The sequence below is a fragment of the Apium graveolens genome, chromosome 1, assembly GCF_009905375.1.
Source record: "Apium graveolens cultivar Ventura chromosome 1, ASM990537v1, whole genome shotgun sequence".
Taxonomy (NCBI): Eukaryota; Viridiplantae; Streptophyta; class Magnoliopsida; order Apiales; family Apiaceae; genus Apium; species Apium graveolens.
In genome coordinates, this window is record NC_133647.1 from 178,933,487 (window position 1) to 178,946,537 (window position 13,051).

Sequence of the window (13,051 nt, forward strand, 5' to 3'; positions counted from 1 at the left end):
TGGCTCAGTTGCTTAAAGAGGAATAATCATCCTCTTGGTCACCAGTTTGAATCCGAGAATTTATGATATGATTATGTCTCCTAGTCAGAGTCAGTATCTTAAATATGGTTTATCTTGGTTCACGTGACCCGTGGGATTTACCCAGTGCGCACCCGAAGGGTACGGCTCTACGATAAAAAAATACATATAATTTTAAAAGAAAAATTGCAATAACCGTACAATTTTATTTATTATATATGTTAAGTATAATTTAGAATAGCTTTCTATAATTATATGACTAGCATTATATGAGGGCAGTATATGAGTGTCGTCAAACATACAATTAGTTACTAGTTCTTATCCAATATCCGGTTGTTTGCCTAAAATACAATTGTTCATCGAAAAAATAATTATAGTCACTAATTCTTACAATATTCTTACAATACGAGCAGTTTTTGCAAGAATTATAATGGGAACTTTATGCGACTTATTTGGACCCCGTGTTGCTTCAGCAACACTTATGCTTCTTATAACATGGTGCAATGTTTTCTGCTCCCGTCGTTGGCACCGCTAATGGCTTATCTGGAGGCTGGGGAAACCTTGGTGGTGGGGCAACTCAGATCTTAATGCCATATGTGTGTACAATTATTCACCAGATTGGTGCAACTAAATTCACAGCATTGAGAATTGCTTTCTTCATTTCAGCCTTGTTCCAGACCTTGTCCGCATATTCGGTCTTTTTCTTAGGACAAGACTTGCCTGACAGCAACTTCTCACGACTTGAGAAATCCGGGGATAAGCACAAAGATAAATTCTCAAAAGTGCTCTACCAGGCAATCACAAATTACAGAGGATGGATCTTAGCACTAACTTACGGGTATTGTTTCGGGGTTGAGCTGACAGTGGACAATATAATTGCACAGTATTTTTATGATAGATTCCAGGTTAACCTTCACACTGCAGGAATCATTGCAGCAAGTTTTGGGTCAGCAAACATATTTTCAAGGCCATTAGGAGGTTACATCTCAGATGTCATGGCATCAAGGTTCGGGATGAGAGGTCGACTATGGACCCTGTTTGTTTTTCAAATTCTTGGAGGCCTCTTTTGTGTTCTCTTGGGAAGATTGGGATCTTTAAGTGCCTCCATAACTGTGATGCTTGTATTCTCTGTATTTGTTCAAGCTTCATGCGGTCTAACATATGGAGTAGTTCCTTTCGTTTCAAGAAGGTATCTTCTTCCAGAAGCACACTGTAAATTTTGTTGAAAAATAATCTTAAACTTATTTTTATTTGTAGTAAATTAATAATGTTTTCTTATTTGATTTGTTCAGTTGATGACTTAGTCATGCTGTTAGTGGAGAAATTGTAGGACTCATAATAAGTGGTATTAGTTTTCCTGATATGTTAGTTCCTTTCTATATATATTGTATGAAAAAGTAGGTCTTTTGCTCTGCAAATCTGTGTGTGTGATTTGTGTTTTAGTAGTGAGAAGTAAATAGATATATACTTATGTATATATAATCAGTTAAAATTCTACAAATTTATATATTCTATCTTATTTGCGAACTTAAAACAAGGCTACTTAACCTCAGGCCTTTCGTACCCCATCCTCTATAGAAACCACATGAGTGCAACCACTAACTCTCTGCCGACTCGAACCTGATAAAAACATATTGAACACTTTTCCCATCATCTACCTTCCATGAAATTAATCCCTACTCTGTAATTGTTACTATATTTAGTTGTGTTGATTAATCGTAATTACTACATCCCCATAATGATTTTAAAAAACGCTGATCTCATGGCCTTATTTAAGAAAATGAGTTATCAGTTCATCTTTTTGTGGTTGTTTATTCTAGTTTGTGTTCCTCTTGTAAAACACGTACTATCTACCATTAGGTTGTTCAGTAGCTAGGCAGGTATGATCATACTCTTTGTCAGTCGTTTGATTTCTGTTATCCTTGATAGGGTTAGTAACATTTTTGTAAATAATATTCTGTCAAACAGTTTAATTGTTATGCAGATATGATTACGCACTAGGTAAAGCATTGTCTGATCCTCTGCTTGTTAGATTTGCAGTATTGACTTAATCTCCTTTTAGACTTGTTAAAGTTGCTCAATTTCTATTATTGCCTTTCCTAATTTCTGATGAAGTTAGTTACTAGTTGTTTTTATTTTCTACCAGAGTGTTGTTGCTTATAGATTACTGGGTACGAGTGCATTACGTGAGTGTAGTTACTAATTCTTACTATTTTCTATTTGAATATTGCTTGACAAAGATAACTACATATTATATAAGCGCATTGCTGGCGAAAATACAGTTACTTACTACTCCCTCGGTCCCTTCCAATTGTTTATATTTCTGAGGAAGTGTCCAACACGCATTTTAAGGTGCATAAAAAGTATAGTTATGTAATTTATTTTTATAATTTTCTTTTTCTGAATAAAAGTTGAATGTTTTAATTTTTATTCAGAAAAAACAAAATTGTAAAAAAAATTACAGAACTATACTTTATATGCACCTTAAAATGCGTGTCGAACACTCTCTAAAAATTGTAAACAATTGAAAGGGACGAAGGGAGTGGTTTTTACTAATTTGTATCGGATTGTTGTTGGGCAAAAGTGACCAAACATTACTATTTTCTACTAGAATGTGTTATTGGGCAAAGGTGTCTAGACATTATACGATCGCATTAGGTGAGCGTAGTTATTAGTTCTTACTATTTTCTAGCAGTGTTGTTGGGAAAGGTGACTAGGCATTATATGATCACATTAGATGAGCGTGATTACTAGTTCTTACCAGAGCAGTATTGGGAAAAGATGACTAGGCATTATATGAGCGCATTGTTGCCGAATATACAATTATTTACTAGTTTTTATTCGTTATCCAACTGTTCTCTGGCTGTTCGCCTAAAATTTTGTTATTATTCGCCAAAAAAATGCCGCCGAAAATACAATTACTTACTAGTTCTTATCCATTATCCGGTTATTCGCCTAAAATACAATTGTTGTTCGCCGGAACAAATATTATTGTAGTTACTAGTTCCCACTATTTTCTACGAGAGTGTTGTTGGAAATACGACTTGACTTCAAATTATGTTAGCTCATTAACTGAGCATACTAGTTCTCACTATTTTTACTAATTAAAGTGTTAGTATTTTCTTCTAATAAAAGTGTGGGGCAAAGGTAACCAGGTATTATACGAGCGTATTGCCGTCAAAGATACAATTCCTTACTAGTTCTTATTATTTTCTACTAGAGTGTCTTTGGGCAAAAGTGAATAGTCTTATATTAGATAAGTGTAGTTACTATTTCTTATTATGGTTGGGCAAAGGTGACTAGGTATTATATGAGCGCGGTATGTGAGCGCATTGCCGCCGAAAATACAATTACTTACGCATTATCTCCGAAGATACAATTACTTACTGGTTCTTATCCATTATCCGGTTGTTCACCTAAAAAACAATTATTGTTCGCCGAAAATATAATTATAGTTACTAATTCGTACAATATCCTTATATGGCTGTTCAACTAGTCACTTGGCGTGATATCAGAGTTGATTGGAGGAGGTGGAAGTGCAGGGGCAGTTTTGACACAAGTAATCTTCTTCAGAGGATCAAAATTCAAAACTGAGACAGGTATAACTCTCATGGGCATCATGATTATATGTTGCACTCTTCCAATACTGCTTCTATATTTTCCACAATGGGGAGGTTTGTTTTGGGGTCCGTCATCTAAAGGTATTACGGAAGAGAACTACTACATGACTGAATGGACCGAAGAGGAACAAGAGAAAGGTTATCACAGAGCAAGCTTAAAATTTGCAGAGAATAGCAAAGGTGAAAGAGGTAAGAGGGTGAGTTCTGCTTCGGCGCCTTCAAAGGGAACTGCAGAATGAATCCTACACGCGTAATTCTCAGACTACACTTAAAAATTACGTACAGTGTAATATATTAGCACTCCATAAATCTTTGTCTGCTTAAATGTTTTCTAACAAGGTATTATGGTTGGGAAAACTTAGATAGAAGATTGAAGAACGTCATCTCTATTTTATTTCTAAGCCATTAGGCTGCCCCATGACTACTCGCATCCGCTGTATTCACCCTGTAGTAGCTGAACTGCTTGCTTCTTGTTCTGTCAAAGTATGTCTTATTGTATGAGATAAGCATAAAACCATAATTGCGTGGAAATATCACGGTGACGATAAATTTTGAATAAACAAAGAATATTTTAAAAACTAGAAGGGAACTTCAATATGTCTATTTTTCTCTGTATGATGTGTGCACGCTCGCTCTGCGCCGTGTTCCGGAAACGTCTTATGGCATGTTATGTGGAACGGTTTGTATTATTGTATAAAACAACGACAATGGTTGTCCCTATAGTTCATTAAATATAAAGGCATTTAAAACATTTCATCCTCTTGATTAATAGTATTGACTAAATATTAAACAATTAAAGTAGGTAAGTAGACAAGAAACTGATCAGTAAAAATGATCACTGCACAGATATTGTAGTCCGGAACAGAAAATTTGCGTGGCCAGAGATTTGAATAAAGACCGTGAAAGTTTAATGTGGTGATAAAACAGTAGTCAACGACCAGGCTATAATCTAATTTTGCTCCTATTAAATGTTTGAAAAATTTAGATAGAAGCAAGAAGAACATGATCTTTGTTCCATGCATCTGCATGTGTTTTCTTCATGGTACTACTTATTTCTTGTTATGTCATGGTTTGTCTGATTGTATGAGGCAACCAAAACATCCCTACAGTTTGTTAAGCATTAAAAACATAAATGGACATAGAATCTACTGCAACAAGAAACTCGATTAGAGGGGGGGGGGGACCTAACCTAAGTTTAGAAGATCATACAAACAAATCAAAGTCAATAGTACCTTGTTCCGTGACAAAACTACCATATTTAAAAGACGAAGGCTAATATATAGTAATAGATTTAGATATTGTTAGATTCAAAGAAGTGTCAGCAGCTAAACATGGACATCGTTGGTCTAATATTGGAAACATGGCTATAGTAATGCCAATGTGAAGGTAACAATATAGAATATACAAAATCATGGACTGATATACTAGTGATTCTTAGATTACTGTTAAATTCATGAATGTAATCCATGATCAGTCATCGGTAGCATAGAATTGTCCAGATATACTATCCATAACAGCTAATTGCATATCTTCTGATGGTTTCCAGTGACGCTTCCGTTGGTTTATAAACCAATTGTTAATTTGCTTCTGGTCTAAACCCGTTGCTTCAGCCAAGAAAATTTTATCAGCTTCCTGAAAAGAAAATGATTGCAGCTTATATAATCCTGATAGAATAAAATCATTCATTATATAATGAAAATGTAAACTTGTTGAAACATATACATACAGTTGGGTAAGGCCATTTGTTATGCACCTTCCACCAGTCGAGTAAAGTATCCCTTGCCTCCTTAGGTAGCTTTCCTTTCTGCTTCTTCTTTGAGAATTCCATCTTCAGTTTACTTATGTGACTACCAAACTTGTGCAAAAGCCTATCTTTCAGTTCTCTGTCTTCGGTTTTTGTTTGGGCATCTTGTACCTCTATCTCTCCTCCACTAAATTCGTCATCTGATGATACACCACCTTCATCTGCTAAAACAAGATACAGTTCATGTCTTTTGTATTTAGATTAAGAAGTTACAAAGATTTGGAAAACAAGTGCATAAATGATAGAAAGATTCCGGTGACATAATGTACAATTGGTTTGCGTTGTTAAAATCTTGAGTAATAGTCTCGTTAATGAATTAAGAGCCACAATTCAACTTCTGGCAATTTAGAATTTATACAATCGTTGAGGCTAGTAATTTCCATTACACAAGATACAAAAAAAATGTTATAGTATCTATTACTTGAGCACTTATCTATATGACTACTAATCAAGTACAACCGAATTAACACCCCTTGCACGATTATCTACAAGGCATAACTAGTTCATATGTGTTTAAACTAATGCAAATGTGAAGGCATTGTGATTTATGACTAAACATTTAAATTTATGTAACTGAATGTAACCCTGAAGAAGTTTATAATGACAAAAACAAGGAGTTCTTCATTGGAATATTGGAGAATAGGGACATACTTCTACAAGTGGCCCAAATTAGCCAGCCTTCACAAGTAAACTAGCAAGAGAGCAGTTATCTTAAAATGCCAGATTCCAGGCCCAGAATAAACCTACTGGCTCCAAGGTACTACATTTAAATATAATTAAACTTTGGTTCATAAATATATATTTAAGAAAATTATAACAAAAGATCATTAGGTTTAAATATGTCTATGTTGAGCCTAGAGACTGGAGAAAGAGTAACAAGTTGAGAATAATATCAGAAGGCAAGCCTTTTAAAAATATATATATATAAATTGGGATATTTGAAAAGTCCTAAAAAGCAGTAAAACATCAAGAAACACTTAAATATATTAATTTAAAACTGATATTGGTGAGTGCCGAGTGGTGAGAGTAATGGGTAAATGATTGGTAGAGAGAGTGGGAGAGACACTAGGATGTGTGGGCGAATATTCTGCAGGCCAAATAGTCGGGCCATACCTCCCTGTGATCTGAATCCAAGTGACTGACTTCACAGTCTCGGCACAGGGTACGGCCCAACAGAGTAGCAGTGAGAGATAGCTACACATACTGTCTTCACTATTCACTATCACCAGCATGGCCTGCCACGCGCGGCGCAATTACCCACATATTACATGGTTTTTGTTATTTCATTTAAATTTTAATATTGTGATTGTTTTTTATCTGATTTTGACTTGTCCATTCAAATTTAAGTACATTTAATTGAATTAATTGATTCCGATAATAATTTCGCTGATTTAAGTTCATTATTACGTTTGCTAACATAAATCCACTTCCTTATGTTGGTTAATTTGGATGTTGTATTTTAAAACTTATAAACGTTGTATTTTTTAAAGAAAAGGAACTTTGCATGTCTTTGAAACTAAATCATTTTGTAAACAAGAGTATGGTTATGAGTTTATTCTTTCTCCGTGGATTCGATCCTCATATTTATTTGTAAAATTATAAGTCATATTTGTCAAAATCATTTTGTAAACAAGAAAGGCTATGCAAGAATGTAACAACTATAAGTTCGTTTATGGGAGAAACTAGGGGGATGGGAGTGAACCAAATTTTAAATTTTAACCAGTATTTTCATCTTGGTATGGAAAACCCTAGTTAAATGAGGGCGGGGCCAAGTTAATAAAAGTAGTGGGGGGGAATATGGGTTAAGAGGAGACACGTTTAATGCAGAGGGGGCGATAAAGAAGCCCCAACGACTAGACAAAAAGTCTAAGATGAAATTGACAGCCACCACACCACCACCAGTGTCTGCACATATACGATCTAGATTGTGATAGATAACTAGTGTGTGTGTGTGTTAGTGTTGTGTCAAGAAACTTCACACTTAATGACTACATACACAAAAAGGCTGAAATACGCAGCGGGAAATGCGGGAGTCCATGTGAATCTCACCACCCGATCTATCCGGGGCCTTTTCCGATCACATAAAGCCCCTTGCCCCCCGGCCCTATCTATCCCCTTCTCTGCTCTCATGGCCCCTGTATATTTTTACACTCACTAATGTTTCTTTTTCTGGATCTCACACACACACGAGTGCTCACATATCATCCCAAAACCCTTATCTTTGACGCCCTCTATCATTCATATCATATCCCTTCAATTATTGTAGGTCATGCAAATATGCAATTACTCCTAGTAATTTTATACATACATTTTCATGTACCTATTCTCAACTGCTTGTTTAAGTCCGACTTCTCCAACATCTACATTTATATAGGCAGCTTGTGCAAATAGAAACCATATATACATGTACTCGCATGGCCTTCCCTTCTAAAAATATGCATAATAAGCTCATTTGTTCATGTGTGTAACTTTTACAAACAACATCCCACCACCATAAGTCTCTTCTTAAATCCGTATATTCACCTGAAATCGAATATAAGACCTTGCTCATGTAAATCCTTAAAGTCCCGGACTCAACCAGTTGAGCTACCCGGGTGGGTATATGTATAACTTCGTAACTTGCAAGAGGAAGGAAGTATCGAGAGATTAATTAAGTACTACATTGTATTGTGATTTCTTTACTTATGAATTATGATTCATTTAGTACTCCTTAGCACTAGATTGTTACTAAAAGTTAGCCATGTAAACAAGAAGTTTGATATTTATAAACCAAACCAAATCAAAGCAAACCAATTCGGAAGTCGTAGGAACACCTACCAATCCATGAAGAAACATGCCATAAACTAGTGTCATTATGCAGCCAAATCAAACTAAAGAGAACAGCTGATAAATATATCACAGTACCGATACATTAGATTAAAAAGAGGGGGGGGGGAAGTAAAGGAAATGCTTGAAAAGACCGGATGTCGTCGGGATAGTACTAATGTACAAGCATAGAGCATGCATCAAATGTTTAGAATATGAATGAATTGCAAAACTGGGACAAACTACAGAGAATGAATCAGAGGTTTCACAAAAACAGTATTTAGTCAGCTGAGCCAACTTATTCCTAAGCAACAGTTTTCACTCTTCCCACATGATTAAATTCTATTTACATAACCCCAAGTGGATATCTGCCATCTTGTCTATGAATATTCTTGTTAATTAGAAGCCATAAAAATAATTGCAATTAAAAGGAGCACACGAGGCCATCAGAGAATTAAGAGATTACATGCAACACGTTGAAAAGTTTATTTGTACTTCTAAGAAAAAAATAATAGTAGTTGCCAGCCCGCCCCTAACTGAGGATCATAATCACTTCTAATTAGATAAACAATACTTTTTGAGCTTAATGATTCCATTTCATTAGTAATGGAAACAGTTACAGCTCTTATAGCCTGACAAAGAAGCATAGAATATTATGACTTGGGATTCAACTTGAAACTTAATAAACAAACCTAAGAAAGATGAAAATGAGATCTCATTTGTACTTTGATTGCTTAATTTTTGTTTTGTATAATGTATAATATAGCAAGAGTGCCAGCCTTGGAATGAAACTGTGTGCGTGTGTGAAAACTTAAGGATGAAAAGATTGATTAATTAGAACAAAGGAAAACAGCTTTGTTACATATATATGCATATTCATGTTATGGCAAGTACAGAAGGTCTTGTGGTTTGTAATCAACACTTTCACGTGACAACAGATGTGAGATTCTGATGCCAAAGTGTGATGCCTAAAGATAATTTTGAAATTTGATGTAATGGCATACAGTCAGTCTTTTCTGATTAAAGAATTCATATTCCTCTAGGCAAGTATCTACAAAGTAGACATGGCCTTTGACTGCACCACCAAAGCCCACAAATAAATCCTTATTTAAAATGTCATATCTTATGCATACTAACGCCCCGCTCATATTTTTAGGGAGGAAGACGGATAAATGTAAATGGAAGTGAAACAAGTTATCTGAAATGATTTCACTTGGTTGCCCAGTGAATCTGAATAAGATGTCATGAAATTTCTTTTATTCATTGATCCCGAATTTTTTTTCTAAAGTACATAACTAAACATATGCTGGAAAATTTATCCCTATAATATATCAAAATGATCATTTAAATCATAGAGGAATGTTTTTCATATATAGTTATCTTCTATTTGTTTTACTTTCATGCATCTCCCTACATTCCAATTTAAATTTTAGGGTGTAAATTATGATATTCTGGCAAGTAGAATTTGCTTTCCACACTTTGCTTCCTAAAACAAATTCGGGAGAACGAATTCCATGCATATAAATTACGTTATTTCATTTTTCATCTATTCTTCTCCTTGATTTAAACTCTTCCGCAGAGTTGCAGACACAGTTAATATCACAGAAGCATCAAAATATACCAAGACCATCTTATGTAGAAGATTCATAAACTATATTCAGCTATTTGATTATCACTTAAGCTTACTAGGAATGTAATTAGAAAATTGAAATGGACAAATGACTGTCAATCTTTTCCTCATGACATGACACAGAATTTGATCTATTATACTGAGTGGTAAATCTAAGATTATGTTAAGAAGAGGGGGAAAGAGAGATCTCATATAATTCAACTAATTAAGAAAGATATATCGCCATACACTGACCACTTACATTTTTGCCTCATGCATATATCTATGTTTGTGTCTTTCCATTTATAGAATCGGAATCCTAAAAGATCCAAGGGTAAAATGCACAAAGTAAAAAACATAAGCAATTTTTCAATATAAATATAGCTACAAAAATTCTTAGCCTTATTTTATGAAGTGAGCCCGGTTCCTCCCAGTTCCCCGTTTTCTTTACATTTGTCTTTCAATTTTTAGCCTTGATGACTTAAGTCTAGTGTGGTAAATTTATGTGGATCACACTGTAACTGTAACTAGCCGCATCTAAAACTCATCACACAAGGGCCATCCAAAATTGATCGTCTTCTTGGGAAAAGAAGAAATTAAAAAATATATCTATTTATTTGACCTTATCTTTGTCTGTAGAACAGCAGAGATCTGCTTATACTATTTGCTATATAATATAACTTGCAAGAATTCTGCTCGGCTGGATCTCACTAATAAGATCATCTTTGTTGATGAATCATTAATTTGTTATACTAAACTGCCATCTAATTGTAATGTCAGCGCCTAGCAGAAACGAATATGGACGCAAGGAAAATGAATCACCTTCGGTTCACATTGTTTTTTTGTTGTTGCTTAATTACAGTTGATCGACCTGAACCGTACCAGTTGAGTCACACATCAAAAACTTAAATTTTCCAGTTTTCTTTCTTGAAAAAAAAGTTTTTAAGTTATTGGCAAGTATTCAAGCAGCGCGAAAAATAATAAGAGGTCAGTATGATTTTTGAAAACACTCGGATATTACAAACAACCACTCCATTGGTCTGAAATGAGACCGGCCATCCTTTAATTTTTAAGTCCTATACACAGAAGAGATACCAATAAACCGAGCTAGAAACATAATCTGAGAACATGCATGCCTAGATCAAATTCTCTCGAATTTATAGTCTTACTGATGACAAAGAGCCAAGGAGGGTGCAGTATCTAAAAGAGCAACAACTGTAACCATGATTGTTTGTCTGATTAATTTAATAAGAAAAATAATAAAATTATAGCCACAATGTTCTTTTTAAAAATTTAGAATAAAAAATAAGATTTACAACTATTCATCACTGTGAAATGTCTAATCAAAAGAGAGGGGGTTTGCTTCCAAGTTTGGTTCTCCCATGAACCAAACAAAGTGCAAAATAGAGAAGAAATAGATAATATATATACTACTACTACTACAGTTCTACAATATAGCCACTATGTTTGTCAGGAGAAATGAGAGTAAACCTAGACCAAGATATTGTACAAACTAATACACTATTTCAAAGTCCATTATTAAGCTACAGACTCTCATGACTTGCTTAAGGTTGTTACTTACAAAACAAAGAGAAACAACATATGTATCACTGCCAAATTGTGTTGTGCTTAAAAAATGCAACCTGGAAATAGGTCCCATTCAGTTCTAGGGTTTCTGTAGTAGCTAGGTTCAACACTGTTACATGTATCACTTGTTGAATAAATTTAATGTGAAACGAATTTCGTTCTAACTAGAAACATAAGGATCAAGATGGAGAGTCGGTAGTTGATTTTAAGGATAGACATCAACAGTGCATACCATTAACTAAGCATGTTCACTATCATGTGCGCCAATATAATTAACGCATCAAAGATCTCACAACGCTACCTCATGCCTATCTGATAATAATCCTTAACTCATCCTATTTCCGACTTGTGTCTGTATAAATAATAATCCTAACTAATAGGGGGAACCGTGATCCAGAAATTTATTCTGTGTAAAAAATGGCAACAGAAAAAGAACAATCGAAAAACACATTCCGATATTTTGTTCTTTGTTCTACGTGTAAACAAGGACAAGTAACTAAACATAACAGCAAAGTTGGAAAATTTTTAAAAGGAACGGAAGCAAAAAGGAAACAGGATAACAAACCTTTGCAGAGATCACCGAGTTGTGCTTCAATCTTACTCAGGAAGCTTGTTGCTTCATCGAAAGGCCTTGATAAATCCGACTTGTATTTCTCCAATATATTACAATATGTTTCCTAATTAGAGGGGGGAAAATTAACTAAGCCGAAAATTTATTAACCAAATATAAACATTATTTAGAGAATAATTAGTGAAAGAAACCATGAATTCATCAAGCTCCGGATCGGCTCCAACACAAGTAGATACGGAATCAATTTTGTCGTAAACATCATTTTCTCGTTGTATTTCATCTAACAAACACGATATTTCCGGCGGTGCCCCGACCTGTAATTAAATATTAACCTTCTCATGTATCATATACATTTAAATGTGCATATGCGTAGTAAATAAATAACCTCGTCAAATGAATAATATATGAACTGATGAGTAAGAAAAATGAAAGACCTTTTGGCAATCGATGTAAGCTTGGAGCAATCTAGGATAATAAGGATGAGACGCAATCTTAGCCTTAATAATTAAGCTAGGTGGCTGAGAAGGAATATTATAATTATTATTATGATTATTATTATGATAGTTGTTAACATGATCACGGCGGCTACAAGTAGTTGTTCTTCTAAGCTGCTCCGCGGTAGCAGAAGCTGCCTCCGATATAGCCGAAGCAGCTGACATCAGCTCATCGGATCCGTAAATCGGAAACCTGTCGTATTCCGGCGAAATCATCATCATCGGATTCTCAGGAATCATAATATAATCAGAGTCCGTCGAATTATGACCGTGCATTCCATCCATGCTTTAATAGAAACACAACGATGTAGATTTAGATGTTGAAAGTGATTAGTATATTAGGTTTTACATATAAGTTATATACACTTGTGTAATGAAAATGGAGTTGTGGCGTTGGAGATTTGATGAACAAGATGAAAAGGATAGTGAAGGTGCTTAAGGCTACTTTTGAGCCATGAGAATATCATAATACAAGAGTTGAGGACAGGGACATGTTCATCTCTAATTTTATTTATTCTTTTGGTTTTTTTCCTACTTTTTAAA

General features: G+C 34.7%; 2 protein-coding genes across 2 annotated transcripts; one reads left to right on the forward strand and one right to left on the reverse strand.

The window, feature by feature from the left end:
• The first annotated feature begins 521 nt into the window (after positions 1-521).
• LOC141712238 (high affinity nitrate transporter 2.5-like) lies at positions 522-3,877 on the forward strand. The gene is made up of 3 exons (XM_074515093.1): positions 522-1,207; positions 2,003-2,057; positions 3,515-3,877. Exons 1-3 carry the CDS (start codon positions 522-524, stop codon positions 3,875-3,877), a joined length of 1,104 nt encoding a protein of 367 aa, XP_074371194.1.
• A 1,039-nt stretch (positions 3,878-4,916) lies between these two features.
• Positions 4,917-12,995, reverse strand: LOC141672149 (homeobox protein knotted-1-like 6). Its single transcript, XM_074478657.1, has 5 exons — positions 12,449-12,995; positions 12,206-12,328; positions 12,009-12,120; positions 5,365-5,603; positions 4,917-5,270 (listed from the first exon to the last, which is right to left on the reverse strand). The coding sequence occupies exons 1-5, from the start codon at positions 12,791-12,793 to the stop codon at positions 5,109-5,111; spliced, it is 981 nt and encodes a 326-aa protein (XP_074334758.1). The 5' UTR covers positions 12,794-12,995; the 3' UTR covers positions 4,917-5,108.
• Between the last annotated feature and the right edge of the window lie 56 nt (positions 12,996-13,051).